This window comes from Leucopleurus acutus (assembly GCF_964270905.1).
Source record: "Leucopleurus acutus genome assembly, chromosome: 7".
Taxonomy (NCBI): Eukaryota; Metazoa; Chordata; class Mammalia; order Artiodactyla; family Delphinidae; genus Leucopleurus; species Leucopleurus acutus.
The window spans coordinates 102,659,373-102,679,588 of NC_139150.1; the positions used below are offsets into that span (position 1 = coordinate 102,659,373).

Consider the following 20,216-nt stretch of genomic DNA (forward strand, 5'->3'; position numbering starts at 1 on the left):
TATCACTTTCTCATTAGCAGTTAGCAAGCTGCTTCGGCTCATGTTCTTAGTGAGAGATTTGTTTACAGTTCTCAGGAAGAAACATGGCTCTTAATATCCTCATTAAGAGAGGCAACATACAAGGCCCATGGAGGAAAAGCGAAAGAGCTTCCAAAGTATCTTCTCCTCCAATGTAGTAGAAAAAAGTAAACTCTTAATAGGAAAAGGAGGAAGACTTGTCAAAAATGAGAATAGTTGATAACATTAAAAACTTGTACCTTGCCCACATTAACGTTCAAAATACCATGTGTTATCAGGAAAGGAAAAAGATACATAATTCAATGCCAAGGTAACATGCCATTCCGTGCTGGACTTGGCATGCCGTCGTGTGGTACATTTCACGAGTCGGAGAGGAATACATCCCACTGGCACAGTATCCCTGCCCCTTTTGCTGCCACTTTAGAGCAGGACCACTAACTGGAGGGTTTTTCCTCCAAACATGCCCCCACCCAGCCTCCACTTGTAATTATAAAGGCAGTGTCTGAAAAGTCACATTTAGGCTCCAAAAACTTGAAGCTTTTTCCCATTTCCATTGTTTTTGGAGACGCTGGCTCACAGAACCTTGGCTTCATGTTATTTATTTGGCTTTCCCCCCAGATCTCTGCAGGCAACCAAAACAATACGTGAAGTACAACACAACTTTTGAGAGCACAGTTTTTGGTGTCTGTTCGGACCTTAGCTGGAATCTCAGTTCTGAACTTGTAGCTGAGTGAGTCAGGGGCCGGTCAGGAGAGCAAAAGCACAAAAATATACTAAGGGTTTCAAACAGAATGGAATTTAATGCAGGAAATGGTACCACAAAGCGAAAGAAAAGTTGATGAGACAAAATGTGATACATTAGTCGGCTTGTTTATTACATATAACAAAATAGCATAGACTGGCAGCTTCAGAAACAAATTTATTTCCTCACAGTTCTAGAGGCTAGAAATCCAAGATCAGGGTGCCAGCGTGCTCAGGTTCTGGTACGAGCTCCCTTGCTGGCTTCCTTACAGACAGACACTTTCTCATTGTGTCCTTACATGGCAGGGAGAGAGAGCTAGCTCTTCCCAGTCTCTTCTTTTTTTTTTCCTAACATCTTTATTGGGGTATAATTGCTTTACAGTGGTGTGTTAGTTTCTGCTTTATAACAAAGTGAATCAGTTATACGTATACATATATCCCCATATCTCTTCCCTCTTGCGTCTCCCTCCCTCCCTCCCACCCTCCCTATCCCACCCGTCACAAAGCACCGAGCTGATCTCCCTGTGCTATGCAGCTGCTTCCCACTAGCTGTCTATTTTACATTTGGTAGAGTATATATGTCCATGCCACTCTCTCACTTAGTCCCAGCTTACCATTTCCCCTCCCCGTGTCCTCAAGTCCATTCTCTACATCTCTGTCTTTATTCCTGTCCTGCCCCTAGGTTCTTCAGAACCATTTTTTTTTGATTCCATATATATGTGTTATAAGGACTCTAATTATACCAGATCAGGGCCCCACTCTTACAGCCTTAATTACTTACATAAACCCCTCTCTCCAAATGCAATCACATTGAGGGGTTAGGGCTTCAACATAAGAATTTGGAGGTGACACAATTTGGTCCACAGTGGAGACACCGAGGCAACCCAGAAATTAGCAACAGAAAGAAGCCATTATCACGTCTGGGATTGGAGGGACACCAGAGGCAAACATTGTTACAGGAGCCCAGAAAGCAGGACCACCCAGTAGGAACTAGAACCATGGCAGCAGAGGCAGCCTGGTAAGAACTGAGACCCTGGAGGGAGGAACAGTCCAAGGAAGATAGATTCAAGAAGGAGATGCAGCCACCTGCAGGGCCAGGATGGCAGGGAGAACTTCTCTGATTCTCCCCTCCCCTCATGCTCCACTTTTTCACTAGTACCTCCTACTGGCCAATGCTACCTGGAATCTAGTCATCAAGGGAGCCTGGGACATGTACTTTCTTGCCATACAGAATAGAGGGGACATATATGGAGCTGAGAACAAACTGACGCAGGAATGGCACACTCACTGTGTGACCTTGGACAACTCACTTTTCTGAACATCAGTTTTCTCATCTGTAAAATGGGGCCAATAATAAGACAGTTATTTTGAGGATTGAGGAATATCATTCTTGTGAAGTATTTAGGACAGTATAAATTCTCCATGATAAGAGCTCAATAAATGCTGCTTATCATTAGTCAGGGGACGTTTATTTTAGCTCTTGTGTTAACAATGACTCTGACCAATCAGGCAGCTATGGTCAGTAGAACAGGATCAATAAACCAGAAAGATCCAAAAGTTGGTTTGAACCAAGCCATTTGTAAAGCAAAACTTCTAGGAAGGTGAAAACATCTGCCAAGTGTCTGTCCCAGCTTCCCTTCTGCATTCTACTTCTTCTCTCCTTCTTATACACGTCCATTTGATGCCCCTGTCTTCCTCTTCCCTTCTTGTCCAAAGGCTGCACGATTGTGAACACGTGTGCCTGTGTGTGACTGTCAAGGTCATTCGTTGCTGGATCAATGGATCATTCATCTATTCAGATTTTTCCCCACTTCCAGTCTCAGACGAAGAGAGCATAGGCTCTCTATGTAGATAGGCTCTCTATGTAGAGCATAGGCTCTCCATGTAGATAATCTTCTTTGTGAAATGGCTCAGCTAACTCAGGAATGAGGGATTAGCAGGTGTCCTTTGCTGATGAAGGACAAATAATGGACATTGGAACGACTCAGCGTATGCCCCGTCAGCAGGCACTGCTGGTCAAGGGGAAGGTCATGTCATTCTGCCAAGGTCACATCCCTCCCTACAAGGAAGAGACAGTGCAGCAAAGAGGGCAAATGTAACGCACCTCAAGTAGTTTGTGTCTCACTCTCTGGACAATTCTCAGACCAAAAGAGGCCCAAGGCAGAATGCCACCAGCCAAGCAGAGGCTCCCAGGGTAGGCACAGGCTACTCCCCACATGAATCAAGGTGAGGGCATCTGATCAGCTTTGGAACTAGAACAATGGTAGGAACTGGAGGCAAAGGCAGTAAGTAATCAGGACACAGCAGGATCGTCGGCACAGAAGGTCCCTAGTTAACAGATTTAAAATGCAGTTTTTTACCTACTTGAAAGTGATGCTTAAGCAGGAATCCTTTCAGGACTTCCACTCCAGGAAAACCAGAATCTTGTTGACACCAATAGTGTTTTCTTACTCCAGGCCTTCCTTTTTCACATGAGCACATGTAATGTGGTCACCCAAGAGGCAAATGAGGCCTGAGCATTTCTGCCCCCAAAAAACACAGAAGGTCAGAAGGTATTCTGGGGAAGAGCCACACCAAAGATAGCTGTTCACGTGCATCCCTACAGCAAGGCCAATGATTAAATCACCTAAAATGCATACATTTCTCTACAGTTTAGAAAGCAGTTTCAGATACATCACCCTGCTTAAGCCTCACAAAATGTAGAACAGATGTTATGATTTCTCTGCAATTTGCAGAAAACAGAAGCTCGGAGAAGTGATTTATCTCCATGAGAGAGAAGCCATGCAGGACATTTTTTAATGAAAGGATATTTTAATTTTTAAATTCTAAGTGTAACAAATAGTCCTTGTAGAATAGTCACCCGTCTTCCTGCCATCTTAGATAACCGTTTTATTTCAACGTATTTCCAACTTTTTCTATGCGCAAATTTGATATGGCTGTGATCGTTCTGAAAATACCATTCAGCAACCCACATTTTCAGTAACAATATGTTATAAATGTTTGCCCATTTTAAGTTCATCATCATGACAAGGTATTTCATGGACCCCTGGTATTCATCATATCCCCCCATCCTTCTGCAAACACCTCCCCCCCCCCCGTCTACGGCCACTGTAACCCACTTATTCCAGTTAATTCAATAGTCTCAAAACCATAACACTACAGCCCCAAAATATTCAGATTACGAAAATAAACATGTTTGGTTGACAATAATAATCTTTACTATGATACTTATTGTTACACTTGACCCTTTCTTGAAGACCAAGCCACCAGTGTACAATCAACAGATGTTTACTGAGCGTCCAGTTTATGCAGGAGACATATCAGCTCTAGGAGTGAATGAGTTGATATTCGATTCATCCCACTTAACTATGAGTCAGTGTAAAGCAATCTGGGGTGAGATTGTTTTCTGTTTACAAATTGGCATTAGGCAAAATAAATATAAGCAGCAAAGGTCTCCAAGTAGGTGAGATGGGTTTGAGAAAAAAAATTCAGGGGCTTCCCTGGTGGCGCAGTGGTTGAGAGTCCACCTGCCGATGCAGGGGACGCGGGTTCGTGCCCCGGTCCGGGAAGATCCCACATGCCACGGAGCGGCTGGGCCCGTGAGCCGTGGCCGCTGAGCCTGCGCGTCCGGAGCCTGTGCTCCGCAACGGGAGAGGCCACAACAGTGAGAGGCCTGCGTACCGCAAAAATAAGAAATAAAATAAATAATCTAGGCAAGAGATTTTGGTACCTAGAATCCAAAAGTAGCATGGTGATGGTGAGAAGCGCCAGGCCACTGACCATATTTTGAAGGTAAACTCCATGTGATTTGCTGATGGAGAATTAGAGAGAGTAGGAGAAAAGAGAAATCAAAGACGATGCCAGGGTGTTTGGCCTGGGAAATGCGAAAGATGGAGGTTCCATCTATTGATGTGGGAATGACTGGGGAAGACTTTAGAAAAGCGCAGGGGGGTTAAGGAAGAGGACGGGAAATGGGACATTGTTTGTGTCATGGGAAGTTGGCTGCTGTGAGGCATTAAAATGCAGATGGCAGCTCATGGGAAACCAATTGCTATAAACCCTGTGCTCTTACTTTACCTGTAAAATGTGTGGAATACACGTCGTCCCAGCTCTCAGTGTTAGGAGAAAAGGTGTGAGTGCTTTCGAAAGTAAAACACATGATCAAACCAAAACTTGATACTGATGCTAATTTTTTATAATCATTGAAATGAAAATCTCAACAGTGAAGAATGAAAGGAATGCACAGAAGGGAAATTTGTCCCCATATGGGTAGTGGGATGACAACAGAGGAGAAAACAAGACTGACTGCGGGTAGATGTAAAATGAATGTGTTGGCTTTAACGGTGTGATGTGGCCTTGGAGATGATGACATGCTTGGGCTGCGTGCAATCTCCAAGTGATTAGTTAAGTCTTTCAAAGCCATTTTGTTATTCTGATGCTTCATGATCAAGTAATTCCTGGCAAAACAAGATCTGCTTTTATTCCTCAGGAATAGTGATCATCTATTTGATTGCTCTAAAAGGAAATGGCTGGCTTTATTTCATGGTCCTTTCATGGACCTTATTTCATCGTCCAGGGAGCCTCATGCTCCAACTCCATGTCCCACATGTCTTGAGAGAAAGGGACTCTCACAGCAGACAGAGCTCCAGACTCCATGTTGCTAGAGTGGCAGCTACGTCCTTCCAAGATGACAGCATTGCATGGGTATCACCACCTCGCTCTCCAGGCTGGAATGCCGGCTCCCCCTCTCTAGGGGAAAGAGCACAAAGTGAATTCTCAGTGTGTAAGTTCTGATTTACTCAACTTAGTTAAGTGAATTGAAAACTAGGCAGTTAAATTCAGCTTGTTTATTTCAAAGGCAAGTATCAGTTAAAAAGAAGAAAAATTCAAGTGGTTTCTCAAACTGTGCTTTTTTTTTTTTTTTGCGGTACGCGGGCCTCTCACTCTTGTGGCCTCTCCCGTTGCGGAGCACAGGCTCCGGACACGCAGGCTCAGTGGCCACGGCTCACGGGCCTAGTTGCTCTGCAGCATGTGGGATCTTCCCAGACCAGGGCTCGAACCCGTGTCCCCTGCATTGGCAGGCGGATTCTCAACCACTGTGCCACCAGGGAAGCCCTGTTGTCTTGTTTTTAACAAGAGAAATTTCCTGTGCATTTTCTAACCACCACTGTCCCCCACCCCCCAATTCTGGAGAGAGGGCAAGAGAACACTCTACTGGTAACTTTTATTTGGGTTCCCCTCTGAGTTCGCATCTCTCCTCCACAGGGGCCTGGGCAGCCTCTACCAGTCAGGGTAGGAAGACCTTGACTCAGCAGGCCTTCAGATGGTAGTGCGTGCTGGCCCTCAATATTGCGCACTGGCTCGTCTGCCTAAAGTCTGTCTGGGGTAGTGAGTGGATGTCTAGAAGACAAGGACAGGACGTGAGATGAATCTCTTGCCCTCGCCCAGTACTTCGCTTGTTATAAGCAAAGGAAGAACACTGAGCCTCTTCTTGCTTTTGTTATGCAGCAGTGACCTACTGCCCCCTCCGCCTCCCCTCTCCACACCCACGTGCAGGTAGCTGCGGGGAGGGGGTGGGGGTGAGCTGCAGACCTAAACTGTTTTCCTTACTAGAGCTTCTCACCACCCGCTCCTGAATCACTTGAGTATCTGGTTAAAATGTAGATTCTAGTTCAGCAGGCCTGGCGCGGGGCTAAGACTGCCTTTCTCACAAGCACCCAAGCGCTGCAAACGCAGCTGGTCCACGCTCTACTAAGGAGTCTGGACCACGCGGCTCCAGGCGCGCCTGTGCTGCGGTACCTTCCGCGTGGTACCCTCTCCCCAGCTTCCACACCTACTGCAGCATGGCCACCGCCTCAGCGTCCGGCTTCTTTATCTTAAAATCGGATTTCAGAACGCTTTGAGCTCCAGGCCAGGCCTCAGTGGGGAGGGGCCCCTGCTTAGAAGGACCGCGAGTGCCCCTTTCCTTGTTCGCGCCTGGGCTTCCGGAGACCCCCGCCTCCCACGATCTCTCCGCTAGCAGAGAAGAACCGGCGATAGAAGCTTCCCGAAAGAACCGCCCCCCCCTCCACCCAGCCCCGCGCCCCTCCTTGCCGGGGCCTGAGCCCGGAGGCGCGCGCTGAGTTTCTGGCGATGCTCCGGGTGGCGCCCGCCCGGGGACGCAGTGGGCGCGGTGCCGCAGCGGACCTTTCTGCCGCGTCCTCCGGGCGGGGCGACCTGGGGAAAGATCTAGCAAAAAAGAGGATTCCGGGCGCCTCCCCCCTTCGTTTCCCTGCTCCATCCCCAAAAGACTAGGCTTCCTGATTGAAAAAAAAAAAAAAAAATGTGTCACCCAGTCTGCTGTAAAGTATTTTAAGTCTCCGAACCTTACTATTTACAGGGGTGGCGTGGAGGTGAGGGTCTTAATTGCGAAAGACTTGGCCGCCCCGGCTTTTTGCACTTTTGCAGAGATCGCGTTCAGCAGGGTGATGCAGGCTGCCCGCAGGGCAAAGTTTCACGCAGAAAGAGCATCCTTGGGCTCCGCCTAGTCACAAGGCGGTAGAAGCAGCTTTTCAGGCCTTTGCCCTACAACTCCCCCGCCTCTAGCCCAGCCGGGAAAAAACTGGACCAGCGGCGTCAGGAGGCTGCGGTGGCTCCAAGGCAGAACTGAATATGCAGAAACCCGAGGAAAATCAATGCCGTTAAAAACAAAAAAGAAAAAAAGAAAGAAAAAAGTGATAGCAGAACGTTTTGATTTTTCAAAGCCCTTCGACTCAGCTCATTAGATTCTCACAGGCTAGGGAGGTTTGTTGTTGTTATAAAAATGTTTTAATGTTACATATTTCCAGTGTAATCCTAAAACACCATCAGATGCTCTCAGTCCTGTCTGGAAACACCCCCAGCTCTCCACAGAGGGGGCCCCAGCTTGGGCTGGCAGGAGTCCCTGGGGAGGAAGAAATGGGGGCCGATCCTGGAGGCCTTTCTTCTTCCCACCACACCGCGGGCAGGGGTGGGAGTGTCAGCGCATCTTGCTGCCAAGGGGGTCGGTCCTGGGGCGACAAGAAAGATACCTTAATCTGCAAACAGACCTCCATCTCCTCAGGAAATTGTTTTGCCAGTGGGTTAAAGGAAACACTCTTCTACTCATTTTGTTTAAATTATCCCTGAGTTTGAGCAGTGTTGTTTTACAGGTGGGCAGGGGAGGGGTGCAGGGCTGCAAGGCTTCTGAGTGCAACAGCAAGATGTCTGTCTTGCCCCTCTCAGAATAACAAGCTGAGGATACCGGGTCCAAATAATATCCACCCCCCCCCCAATAAAAACAGCTTTGCCTGAGGAGGGGCCATTTGTTGAAGGGCCATGCCCCCCAGCTGTGCCCCCACCCCCAGAAGTGCCCCATGGATGCTGTGGAAGCTGAAATCAGCTGACTCCCCATCCTCTGGAGACTTCGGAGAGTTCTCAGTGGTTAAAACACTTTCAGAAGTCACACTTCCTGGTTTCAGCTATTCAGGTGGGGTTGGGAGGAATTGAGGGCAGGACAGAAGGGAAACAGAACAAGGTCCTTACCAGGTGCTCTAAGTCACCAACATGGCCCTGGTTCACTTTTCAGGTCCCTCTCGTGGGCATAGGACATCAAGTGCAGTGTTACCAGGGCTCTTGGTCTTCAGAACCCCGCCAACCCTGGAGGCCAGCTGACAAACACTGAGCGTCTGTGTCCTGAGAAGGTGGTGCATTTTACTCTCATCTCAGAATCGCCCTCTGATTTCACACTTCTGACACCAATTTTTCTGTCTTAAACTGAGAATGATTTGTGACTTACAGTTGAGATTCTCTCTCACACATATTCTCTTGTGTGTGTGTGTGTCTAGGTGGGGAGGAGAAAAAAAGGAAGGGGGGCAATCTCTCTCCTGTGTTTTTTAACCTCTGAAGTAAAAAGGTGAGATTCTCCAGTGAATAAATGACTTGAAACAAACCAACAAGTCAGAATGAACAGATTATTCCTTCTTCTCAAGCCATGATTAGGTAAGATGCAGTTAGAGTTTTTAATGTAGGGTTTCTGTCTTTACTAGTGCACTAGATATAGAGCAAGAAGGGAATATTCATTGTGCTGCATCAAAGTATCCTGCTAGTTTTTGTTTTTAACAGTCATATCAGGAAATGGTCTATACTCCACGGTTGTGGGGCGGTTATAGACTGAAAGAATGACACTTAGCTAAAAGCAAAGGGATTAATGGCCATCAATACACAAATAAAAATGTCTTTAACAGCTACCAGAAACCTGAGCCTCATGTACAGCGTTTCAGTTTTTTTATAAAGGCATTTCGTATTTAAGACTACTTGTAATCCATATAACTTTTGTTTATTAGACGTGTCCCGTTTAAACTCATGTGTGTATTAGAAGCTAAGGTATTCAAAAAAATCTAAGGTGCCAACCTGGATGGGTTCGACTATCTTACAAAACAGAAAACACTTTTATTTTTCTATCGTAACTTACCTTAAGTCATGTATTAGCTGCCATTATATTTATCCCAGTTGACTAGAATAATATAATACATGTTTCAAATGAATTAATGCAGGAAAGCTGAGGCCTTGAAGTACACTATGAAGCTTTACAGAAAAAAAATGCGGGGATACATGTCAGGAACTATTAAAATGTACATAATACCCTTTGAACATATAATTCCACTCGGGAAATTACTAAAGAAATCCTTCATTAGAAGGACAAACCGAAGGTATCCATTAACTAAGATATTCATTGCCAGGCTGTCTATAATTTTCACAAACATATTTTTAAACTTAAACTGGGACACATGATCAAGTAAGAATGAGTACACAGATGAGAACAATGGGGAAGAATATTTGAAGCTGAAATGGTTTCAGAATCTTTTGAGTGGATTCTTGCTGTTCATAAAAGAAATAATCACATGCCCACGATCTTATGGTAGCCTCCAGTGATCTTCATACTTGATGCTCCTGTCCCTGTGTAGTTCCCTCCCACGAAGAATCAGACAGACTGGTCTCTATGACAAGTAGAATACAGTGGTACTGATGGTGGGGGTCTTTCTAGACTAGGTCATCAGAGACATTGCAACGTCTGCCTTGCTTTCTTGGATGCCTTGCTCCAGGGTAGGCCAGCTGCCATGTTGTAAGTATCCTCAAGCAGCTCCACATGGAGAAGAAATTACTAGTCCAATGGGTGAGCCACCTTGAAGTAGTTTCTGCAGGCCTAACCAAGCCTTCGGACAACAGTAGCCTCACACAGCATCTGACGGCAACCCCTTTAGAGACCCAGAGCCAGAACATCCCAACCAAGCCACCCCCAAATTCCTGATCTGTGGAAACTAAGAAATAAGTGATTGAGATTGTTTTAAGCCACTAAGCTTTGGAGTTATTTGTTATGCAGCACTAGGTAACTAACACATACTGCATGTTAATTTCATGAAGTTACATAGTTATCAAAAAAAAATACTGTTTACACCTTCCCCCCTCCATGCATTCATTCTGTCAGTAAAAAAAAAATACCTCAAAAATTTTCTAAATCATCCCACATCATGCCATCTCTACTGCTACTGCTCTAAGTCATCACACCATCTTCTCTTATTGGGACTAAGACAGCCTTTAAGTTAGTCTCTCTGATTCTTGCTTCTCTAAAGTCCATTCTCTGCACAGGAGCCAGAGTAGTCTTTATAAAACAGAAATCAAATCATGTCACCATCTGCTGCTTAACCCTTCCAAATTGCACAAGGAATAGAACTTAAACTCCTTGATCTATAAACCCGTGCATAATATGTCCTTTGCCTGCCTTTCTCAGTTCTATCTCCTACTCTCTCATTCTTAATGCTCACCAATGAGCTTAAGGCATTTTCCTGGGTTCAAACAAGCCAAGCTTCCACACTTGCTGTTCCGTCTACCTGGAGCGCTCTTTCCCCAGATCATTGCATGTCTGGTTCAGAGCTAATGTCACTTATTTATTTGTTTATTTGTTCATTGCCTGCTCACACACACACACACACACACACACGCACACACACACACACACCACTTTAGTCCCTGAAAGCTGGGATATTGTCTGCCTTATTCTTTGTGCCTAGAACAGTGCCTGGCACATAGTACATGATTAACACGTGTGGAACGAATGGACAAGCTATGTCAAATATACATAAATAGAAATAAAGTCTAAAGAAGAACATATAATTGAAAATAATGATGACTGAATGGAGAAAATATGATTTATTTCCTTTTAAAATTTGTTTTTAATGTTGATGTTTTATTATTTTTTTTAAAACTCTCCATATACAAATAATTATCTATGTTGAAGTAGAATTAAAAGGCTACCAAGAGTCACTTCCTGGGGCTGCTGAAAATTTTTTACTGCTCATGATGCTTTACCTTTTATCTTTGTAGCTCTCATATAAGATTCTTCACTGGGAATTTTCTAGGGGAACTTAAACTGAAAATGCCAGTTCTGATGAACATTTTCCCAAGAGGAAAACATCCTGAATTCTGCACTGGAAGACCTTTCAAATATGAATCATGGCTGGAGCAATCCTGATCATTTACACCCAAGGGAGAAAGAATAAGTTGTTCATCCTGGCCATGTGCATGGAAAGTTCTCACAAATAATAAACCTTTTCCATTCTTGAAATATTTATTAAGATTCCCACTAAATGCAAGGCACTTTGCTAGGTATGGTGGGAGGAAACAAAGACACTTATTTGTTTAGTCACTGTTTACTCCCTTCCCAAAATGACTTGAAATATCTTACAACAAGAAGATACGCAAGAAGGAGTAAGAGGAGAAGGAAGGATGAGGAAGAAAAGGAAAAGGAGAAGAAGAAACCATTGAGGACCAGTTAAATGTGAACACAACTAGAAAATTGTAACCAGGTAGAAGAATAACACCATGAGAACTGTTACCAAACCAAACTTGGGTCTGCTCTCCCAAGTTTTGCAGCAAAGCCAATCTACTCACACCAGGTTGTGGTGAAGGAAAGTGTAGCGTTTATTGCAGGGCCAAGAAAGGAGAATGGGCAGCTAATGTTCAAAAGATCTGAACTCCCCAATGGCTTTCAGGAAATGGTTTTTAAAGACAGTGTGAGGGAGATGATTATAGGATGCATGATCCACTCGTGGACCTTCTCTTGATTGGGTGCTGGTGAGGTAACAGGGTGATGTTTTGGGAACCTCAATCATCAACCTTCTGGTTCCAACTGATCTGGGATCTACACGCTGGTGGTCAGCAGTTAACTTCTTCCACGTGGCGGGGGTTTTAGTGTCTTCAAAACAACTTAAGGATATGGCTCAGGATATTATCTGTTTTCCTTGAGGAGGTACTTAAGGTCTTTGACTTTGTTTTATGGCTAAACTATTATTATTTTGTCCTGTTTGACTGCTTTCCTTTGTTTCTGCATTTTCTCACTTCTCTGATTAAATTTGTTCTTTGGAGCTCAGGGGAGACCAAGGAGGCTAAAGCTTTTCTACAAACAAGAGGTGGGGGGCAAGAAGCTGTGTCCCCCAGGAAGGCCCCGCAGGGTCCTGCACAGTTTGAGAGGCACATCCTGAAAGTTGGTGATCCTTGAAGATAAATTTCAAATACATCTCTGTTTAAAATTTTTGCAGAGGAATTTATAGGGACATAAATAATCCAAGGAACTAAAGAAAAATTTAAGCATTCTAAGTAACTTTAATGGAACACTGTGAATGTAGAAGTGCCCTTGAATTGTACAAAGACTGTAAGAATTCCAATAATTGTGTGAAAACCCCCAGGCTGCTGTCACAACACAAGCCTGTGAAAATATGCTCTGATTCCAGGAGGATGCCTCCCAAGCTGGACTGCAAAGGAGAGTCAATGCAATATTTGGTTAAGAGCATGGACTTTAGAGCCATCCATCCTGGGAGGTTTGAATCTCAGCCTACCACAAACTAGCTATGTGACCTTGGTCAACTCACCTAAAAATTCCTCATCCATAAAATGGGGATGATAATCATACTGGACTGATAACATTGTCATAAGAAAGAAATTGATGAGATAATACGTATTAGTATTAGATGAGATAATACGTATTAGGCACTTAGATTAGTGCCTGGGACACAGCAACTATTCTGACAGCACTAGAATCTCCGTGTAGGGAAAAAAGCAATCAAATTAATTGCTTATCAATTTAATGCCAGGAATGAAACTTCACACGAAGTTTAGCAATTCCCTTTAAGTGATGGACTTTAGTGTGGACATAATGGTGATATGCGTGTTTCCTATTCAGCCATTTAGCCTGATCTTCGCAAAGTTTTTCAGGAAATTTTGAATCCTGAATCTAGAGTGGATTTGAGAAATCAAGTGCTAAAGCCTTATGTAGCTAAGAAGATTGAAGCCAGAACGGGGATGGGGGTGGGGATGGCCAGCCCTCCATAACAAACAACACTAGGATCGGAATAGACACTTGCTTTTTGGTTCTCTGCCCTTTCCACCAAGTGTTGACTAGACCAGGACTGATTATTGAACACTCTTGGCTTTCTAGTCATCCCGAAGGCATTTTAGTCTATCCAGAAGTTATTCATTCAGTCGACATTTATTGTGCTCTACCATGGTAGGAACAATGCTGGATGCCGGGGAGCAGGAGGTCTGATCGCCATGCTTCTGAGGATCACGCTACAGCAGGGGACGCAGACGCTAAGTGATCATGGAAATAGATGCCGATTACGACTGTGTAAAGCACTACATGTTCTTATAAACACATTGAATAAAGGAATTTGGCTCAGTCAGGGAAGGCTTCCCCAAGGGAATGACAACTGAGCTGAAATCTGAGCAAGTTTGAGGGAAAGATAGAAAAAATGAGTGGTCCAGACAGAGAAATCAGCCGAAACCTTGCGGCAGGTGGGAGAACAGAGGGCCAGGGTGGCTGAAACACCAGTAGTAAGGGAGGGGTAAGGGGATATGCATAGGATGAGGTTCGAGATGTAGTTTGGGGTCAGGTCGCTCCAGGCCTTGAAGATCCCCTTAAAGATTTTGGTTTTTATATTAAAAGAAATGGGAAACTATGGGAGGGGCATGATCAAAATGCACTTTTCTAAAGATTAGCTTACTCTAGTGTGCTGACTGAAGGAGGACAAGACATTGGGAGGTTCCTTAGAGTGGTGGCAGTGTAAACAGGAAAATGTGGATGGATCCAAGATACGTAGGCAGTAAAATCAATAGGACTTGGTGATAGATTAAACCAGAGGGATTGGGGAGAGGAAATGGGAGATATGACGTCATGCCCAGTCTCTGGTCTGCAGAATTGGATGGCTGAGGAGTGGGTCATTAGCTAGGGGAGAGAATACAGAACGAGAACCAGAGTTTGGGGAGAGCAGGAGAGAGAGGGAGACTGACCCAGGTACCCCATTTGAGGAAATTGTTTTCAAAGACTTCAAATCCATTTAGTTTAGATTTTTCAGTATTTTATTATGGCACACAGGATAGAGTATGGTACAGTGTTCTTACTTCAAGAAATTCTCAAACCAACCAGCTCTTTCCATTTGGCTACTTTTTTTTACATGTAGTTTGCATATATCTGAGCTTTACCATGTGCAGCATCCCATGTTTAATGAACATAAATGTGAAAAGCTTGGCTTCTGAGGCAACTCCTAGCGTTTACAGAAGTAAAGGTACTGAGAATCTTCGTAATTCAAATCCATAGCATCATGGCAGATAAAGAAATACTTTACCTACTTGCTTTGGTGAGATATACTTAACTAGAAATACATAGTGTGAGGTCATCAGGTAACTTTAAATGGAAACCACTTTGCTTTCAGATTAAATTCATGACCTTGAAGAGTTGTCTAAACAACAAATATTGAAAAGAATTAGCTGACGAAGCAATTGTGTAAGAACAGAAGCAGAACAGCGGATAATCAGTAATTTCGTCCACATTCCACATCAAATGCAAGTGCGAGAGCTTTCATAACTTTACAGTGAACAGGGAGGACAGACGGGGTGTGTATTTGATGCAATGTCCAACCAGTTAGAGCTATCATTGAAATCCGAATATTTCCCAGTAAAGACATGCAGAGCGATGGCAATGCAACATACAAGCATATAATCCCCCCTTTAGCGACTGATCACAATTTCATTATCTGTATCTGTAGTGCTTAAAAAGTTTAAAATAGGTGGCATAAAGGCTATTTACTTGAGGCAACACAATTAAGCTAACAACACAATCATAAGCTCAGGATTGCAGGCAACATGTTTGCAATGGCAAATAAACTTTGATATTCTTACTCCATCCCAAATTATACAGAGATAATAAATTATTCCTTCTGATTGTATCCTTTGCTTGGGTTTCAACTGCTGCTCATGACAATATATTTTAAATGTGGTTATAGTGCTAGGTGGGTTAGGGTTATGGGATTCATATTCTATCCATACTGCATTTATTATTACATACTAGTGTTAAAGTTACCTGTTTACCATAGAGCGTGTATTTATCACATAATTTCAGAATGGCCTCCAAGAAAGCCACTCCCAACATTATATAGGGCACTTATGGGGCATAGTATATAGCTATTTATCAGAGAAAACCCCAGAGATTCTCATTTACTCGAGCTTATTATCAGTAAAATTTTTGAGGGGAGAGATTTCATAAATGCTCATGACCTAATTGCATCCTCAGAATTACCAATTAAGTGGGGGAAATGCATTGTAATTGTTAAAATTTTGACTTAAAAAAATTTGGAGGTCAATAGCCCACTTCTGTGTGTCTTATATTGGTGCCTTCTTTAAGATATTCGAATTAAGTCAACAACCACAGCAAGGAATGTCATTCAGTGTAACTTTATTTACTATTTATAGCACATAATTCAAGGCCTTTAATTTCTAACCACCAAAGGTTCGAAGGACTGTTTTTTTTCCATGACGTTTAACATTAACATTAGTGAATTCATTTATTCAGGGTTTTTTTTTTTATTGTAAACATCTGAATTATTCACATTGCCATAGATCCTGAACTCATAAGCGTGGACCATGCACAGGCTGGCAGCAAGCCAGGAAGCCACTCTGCAAGCAAACAGATACTCTGCGGAAGGAGAAAAGTCATAGCACAACATTTAATGCCCAACCTAAGTCACCTCAGAATTATACATATATTGACTTCTTAATTCATATAGTATCTGCAACTCAACTGGTTGGTTGGTGATGGGATTGACCTGATTTCAGGAGAATTATTCCTGGAATAGTTAAGGAAAGGGGGTTCAATCTTTCTTCTTAGTGGCTTGTTCCTCCCCAGCACCTTCATCTTTTTTTTCCTCCTCCTCAGCTTCTTTGGTTTCTTCTGCTTCTTTGCCTTCACCTCCTTCTTCTTCCTCCTTTGCCTTCTCAGATTCTTCCTTGGCAGCTTTAACATAAAAAGCAAATGTACAAACTCCAAATGCAGCGTGAGTCCAATCAAAACATTTCTGCTAAGGTTTTGTGGAGGAACACAAATGTCAAAATACTTCCCCCAAACCTCTCAGCTCCTTTCTCCCAAAATACATGCAACTGACAATGCCTGCCGGGAATAATTTGCCACTGAACACATATTTAAATAGAATGAGATTATGTCTAGGTACTGGATGCTCTGCTCTCCTCCAGGACCTTGGTTTTTTTTATTGTGTGTTTGGTGTTCATTTTTGTTCTTTAGGACACCAAATGACTGAGTTAAATGAATGGATTTTAAAATGTTTAATTAGGAATAAAAAGACAGCAGGAGGAGGATTTTTTTTTTTTAAGTTCTTTTCAAAAAAGTACCAAGCTAATTAGAGATGTGTGGCTCTGGGAGGCCAGCCAATCTGAGAAATGACGTGCTTATTACTAAAGGTCTGTTGAAGCAATAGATCAATGTATTATTTAAGATTCTAAACTCATGTATGAATAAAACTCCCTTGGCATAAGCAAGGCTTCATTTATCTTATCAATGTCCTAACAGATATTCATGCCCCGGCTGAACCTGGAGTTGCAGGGTGGGTTTGGTTTGGTTTGGTTTGAATCCTACCTTCTTCCTCTTGGGCTCCCTCCTCTTCAGCCTCGGCTTCAGCCTCCGCCTCCGCCTCCGCCTCAGCCTCCGCCTCCGCCTCAGCCTCTTCCTTCTTCTCCTCCGCCTCAGCTTCTCCTTCAGAGGGGGGCTGCTCCTTGGCTTCCTCAGCTTTCGCAGGCTCGATGGTCTCCTCCACCTCGATCTGCTCCTCCTGGACGTGGCTGGTGTAGTAAGATGGGAAGGAGCGGGCGGACATCAAGTAGGAGCTGGTCTGTAAACCACCATAGGCAGATCGGCCAAAGACCTGGGAGCTCTGGGAGTAGCCGCTCGTTATGCTGCCCACGCTGGTGAAACTGAGCCGGGTCTCCTCACCTTCCAAGAGTTTCCTGGCGGAGGCAGGGAGAGGGTGGGGTTAACAATCATGAACACGGGAAGTGTGCTAAGCCCAACACCCAACACCTTCCCCAGTGCCACCCTGAAAGCCAAAGGCAGGGTTGGAAATTATCAGAACTTAATAACTGGGGATGTGACTGAGACCAGGAAAAAAACCAAAACCCCCAAAACACCTTAAAATAACCCTGTCTGTTAGACTTTAAATGTAATGGGAAGCTAAGAACAGGTCTCATTGTTACAGGATAAATTCTTCTTGGAAAAGGCCAAAAGGTGAACACAATCATTTCAAAGGACTATTTTTGAAGATTTCTGATTCAACAGAAAGGAAGTCTGATTTCCTTCCTAAGGTTGAAGGGCTGCTACCTTTGCCCCTCCATTTTTACCTGTAAGCTGCAATCTCAATGTCCAAAGCCATCTTCACATTGAGCAGGTCTTGGTATTCCTTGAGGTATCTTGCCATTTCACCCTTTGTGGTTCTCAATTCATTTTCCAATTTGTTGATTGTGTCCTGTTGGAAGACAAAAAAAAAATACAAGCGTAAATCCTTACTGCTATTACTTTACTATAGCTGCAAGGGCATAGGTTTAATTAAAATCAAAGTGCACACCTTAGATAAAACCTCCCCTGAAACAACGGCCTTTTCTCTTTTTAAACCTTTCTTTGCTTGCCTAAAAAAATCCAGCTTCATAAAGCATGAGATGAAAGCAAAAAATTATTTTAAAAAAGTAACAGAAGAATTTTTTTGTGTTTTTGTTAATTACTACAGTCTAATGATTATCATAAAATGCCTGCAAGGAACTAAACAGATTTGTTTTTTTGAAAACTTTGTTTCTCATTCACTGACTAACTCTATCCAGGTTACATACAAGAAACCCACTTCTTTATAGGAGAAGGAAGTAGATAAATCTAATTTTTTTAATTTTCTCTAAAATATTTTCTATGTATCTATATTATTTTCTCTTCTCTCCAGAAGATGGAGAAAAAGAAACGTTTTACTATGGCCATCATTACCTACTACAATTTTGACTGTATTCCTGTCTACCTGCTACGCGAAGGGAGCGGTTGGTAAAATTAGTCTGAAATCATGCTGGTCACAGAACTAATGGGAGTTCGTCGCTGTGTCTATTAATCAGATGGTCCAATCTGTGCAGCAAAGCAACTTGTGGTGAATTCAGGACAGCAGAGAGGCAGGCCAGAGGCAACGCCCTGCTCGCATCCCTTCTCCCACCCCACCCAACCCCCTGCAGGGCTGGGCCGCTTTAATGCGCAACAGAGATTCAACTGCACCCTGCACATCTTCGCAGACTGCAGTGGCGCCCGCACCCCGCCCTCCAACTGCCCCACCCGCTCCCACACAGCCTCCAAGGAGCCAAGTTCTACCCCCTAACAGCTGCATGCAGATGCCTCATTTCTAATCTCCACTTTCTAGGCGCGCCCTCCACTCTCCCCCCACCCCCCGCCCATCCTAACTCGATTCTGCAGCCCCCTCCCCGCCTCCACAGTGTTTTGCCCAGTGCCATACCTGCATAGCACTAATGTCGGCGTTCTGCTTGTCCTCCAGCTCCTGTAGCTGCTTCTCCAGCGCTTCGTTCATGCCCCGGCATGCTTCGATCTCCAGGGTCTTGGCCTTTAGCAGGCGGCGGCTCTCGGACACCTCGTCCTTGGCGGCGCGCACCGCATCGGTGTTCTTGGCGGCGCTCTCGGTCAGCACGGTGAAGCGGCTCTTGAACCACTCTTCCGCATTTTGCATGTTCTTGGCGGCCAGCTTCTCATACTGGGCGCGGATGTCCTTGAGCGCGGCGGAGAGGTCGGGCTTGGAGGACACATCCATCTCCACGGAGATCTGTGCGTACTGGATCTGCGCCTGCAGCTCGGCGATCTCCTCTTCGTGCACTTTCTTCAGAAAAGCGATTTCGTCCATCAGGCTGTCGATGCGCTTTTCGAGCTCGGCGCGGGCGAGAGCCGCTTCGTCGGCCCCTTTGCGCGCTTCCATCAGCCGGCCCTCTGCGTCCTCACGGCTCAGCACCTCCTCTTCGTAGCGCGCCTGCAGGTTGCGCAGAGTCTCCTCCAGCCCTTCGCGCTCGCCCTGCAGCGCCTGCTTCTCGTTGGTGGCGTCTTCCGCCGCCAGGCGCAGGTCGCGGATCTCCTGCTCGTACAGCACCCGGAAGCGGGACGGCTCGGAGTGCTTCTGGCGCAGCACCAGCAGCTCGGCTTCCAGGACCTTGTTCTGCTGCTCCAGCTCGTGCACGCGCTCGATGAAGCTAGCGAAGCGGTCGTTGAGGTCCTGCAGCTGAGCCTTCTCCTGGGTGCGGATCGACTTGAGGTCGTTGCTGATGGCGGCTACCTGGCTCAGGTCGAGGTTCTCGAGACTGGGCAACAAGGAGCCGGAGCTGGAGGAGTAGCTGCGGCGCACGGACAGCGAGGAGACGGGCGCCGAGTAGCTGGAGTAAGCGGAGCGCGCGGTGCTGTAGCCGCTGCGCACGCTGGAGATGTGCACCCGGGGCGTCTCCACATAGCGCCGTTTGTAGGAAGTCGAGTAGTACGGCTCAAAGCTGAAGGAACTCATGTTGGCGGTCGGTGCCCCTCTGGCCGGCGGCGGAGATGGGGGCCTAGAGAGAAGAAGAACGGGGAAGAGAGGGAGAGGGGAGGATGGATGGCTGTGTGCAGCTCGGCTCTGTCCTGCCACCCCTATTTATACTCGGAGAGGATTCTGACGCAGCCTTAGATCGATCACTGCGCGCCGGGCCAGAGGGGGCAGAGCGCTGCTGCAGCCGAGGGGAGGATTCTGCGCAAAAGGAAGGCGGGGGCGAGCCACAGGCCGCGAGGATGCTGCGGCTTCGTCCTCTGCACTTTTCTCTGAAGGCTTCTGTTTTCTGTGAGACCCCGTACCCCCTCACTCACTTCCTTTCCCTACCCCCACCCCATCCTACTTATTCCTTGATCCCTGTATCACTCGGATTCGATCGTGACCCCAATAACAAGTTCTCATTCCCTACTGACACCTTAGTTTTCCATATGCCTGGAACCTCGGAGACACCCTCCTCCTCCCCGTCGCTCCTTCCCCACCAGGGGTCATCATCCCCCTGGTGTTTACGGTGACATTGCA

At 45.3% G+C, this 20,216-nt stretch overlaps 1 protein-coding gene across 1 annotated transcript; it reads right to left on the reverse strand.

Annotated features, from left to right (window-relative positions):
* Positions 1-15,956: 15,956 nt before the first annotated feature.
* On the reverse strand, positions 15,957-19,919 carry NEFL (neurofilament light chain; the record flags this gene model as incomplete). Its single annotated transcript, XM_082842687.1, has 4 exons — positions 18,633-19,919; positions 17,494-17,618; positions 16,736-17,103; positions 15,957-16,099 (listed from the first exon to the last, which is right to left on the reverse strand). Exons 1-4 carry the CDS (start codon positions 19,674-19,676, stop codon positions 15,957-15,959), a joined length of 1,680 nt encoding a protein of 559 aa, XP_082698813.1. The 5' UTR covers positions 19,677-19,919.
* Between the last annotated feature and the right edge of the window lie 297 nt (positions 19,920-20,216).